We start from the raw sequence: 1,222 nt of genomic DNA on the forward strand, positions 1-1,222 counted from the left end.
AAAAACGCGCGTAGCAATGAAAAGAGTATTCAACTAGGAAATGGTGTTTGAATCAGAAAGAGCTTAGGAAAGAACCTTCTGTATCGTAAGCACGACAAATTCCTTTATGTGACCCGATAAGTGCACCCTACAATCGAAAATAACCAAAACATCCGTCATTAAAAAACCCGCGAAAGATTGGATTTTGGAGACTACTCTGCAAGAAACAGAGCAAATACCTGACCGTCTGGAGTGTAGCAAGCAGCAGTAACCATTTCATGAAGATCACTCCATTCCACAACATGTCGATCTTGTATGCTCCATATCCTTATCTTAGCGTCAAGTGAACCACTTAAGAAATAATTTTCATCCACTGGGCTAAACTGGATACATGTCACTGTTGAATCAATAGGACAATAAGGTCAAAAGTGTATGCAGCAAATTATAGCTAGATGTGAAGTCTGGAAATAAAAGATGTGTCTTACCATAGTCATTATGGGCAAACAGTTTGAGACATGTTTTGGTTTCTAGATCCCATAACCTGACTGTTTTGTCCATGGAAGATGAAAGAAGAAGCTGAGATTTGGACCATGACAGATCCAAAATAGCATCCAAATGACCTTTCAAAGAGCAAACAGGCTTATCAGAAAAGGAGAAGACGGTTTCAGGAACATGTACGTAATCCGGAATATGATTGTTTCGCCTCCCCGATGAGCCTTTTCCTTTCCTTTTCTTCTCTACCACAGTTATCTCATTTCCAGCAGAGTCACAAAGTGAAGGATGAATAGGAGTGAGACTCCCTTCATTCATAGACATTAGTTCACATTCTTGAACCTCCCATACATGAATGACTCTATCCGCTCCTCCGCTCGCTAGATAATGAGCATCTTGACTAAACTTAATAGTCCAAACCGCACCCTCGTGAGCTTGAATCTCTTGACACATATGCAAAGCACTTAATTCCTTGTAAGATTTCCCTGTTGGTCTAACTTTCACCCACTCATTAGCTTTACCATGCTTATGATCTTTCCCCTTTTTCGGACTATCGGTGCTTCCATCGCTTACATCTTTATCCGCAACCCGTAAACTCATGGAATGAGCTACACCCTTAATGTTCTTCAACAATGCAGCTCCTCTTCTCTTACTCAACCTCACGCTTTTCGAAAGATACGAATTAAACTTCCGAAGATCCATTAACGGTTCGTAGTTAATCCTATTCACATTCTCTCTACGCATAAGCTCT

At 40.6% G+C, this 1,222-nt stretch overlaps 1 protein-coding gene across 1 annotated transcript; it reads right to left on the reverse strand.

Annotated features, from left to right (window-relative positions):
* Positions 1 to 52: 52 nt before the first annotated feature.
* LOC9298263 (WD repeat-containing protein 44) lies at positions 53 to 1,218 on the reverse strand (the record flags this gene model as incomplete). Its single annotated transcript, XM_021012566.1, has 3 exons — positions 53 to 127; positions 219 to 376; positions 465 to 1,218. Coding segments are annotated over 3 exons (987 nt in total), but the record flags the coding sequence as incomplete, so codon positions are not given.
* Positions 1,219 to 1,222: the final 4 nt, after the last annotated feature.

This window comes from Arabidopsis lyrata, assembly GCF_000004255.2.
Source record: "Arabidopsis lyrata subsp. lyrata unplaced genomic scaffold ARALYscaffold_964, whole genome shotgun sequence".
Taxonomy (NCBI): Eukaryota; Viridiplantae; Streptophyta; class Magnoliopsida; order Brassicales; family Brassicaceae; genus Arabidopsis; species Arabidopsis lyrata.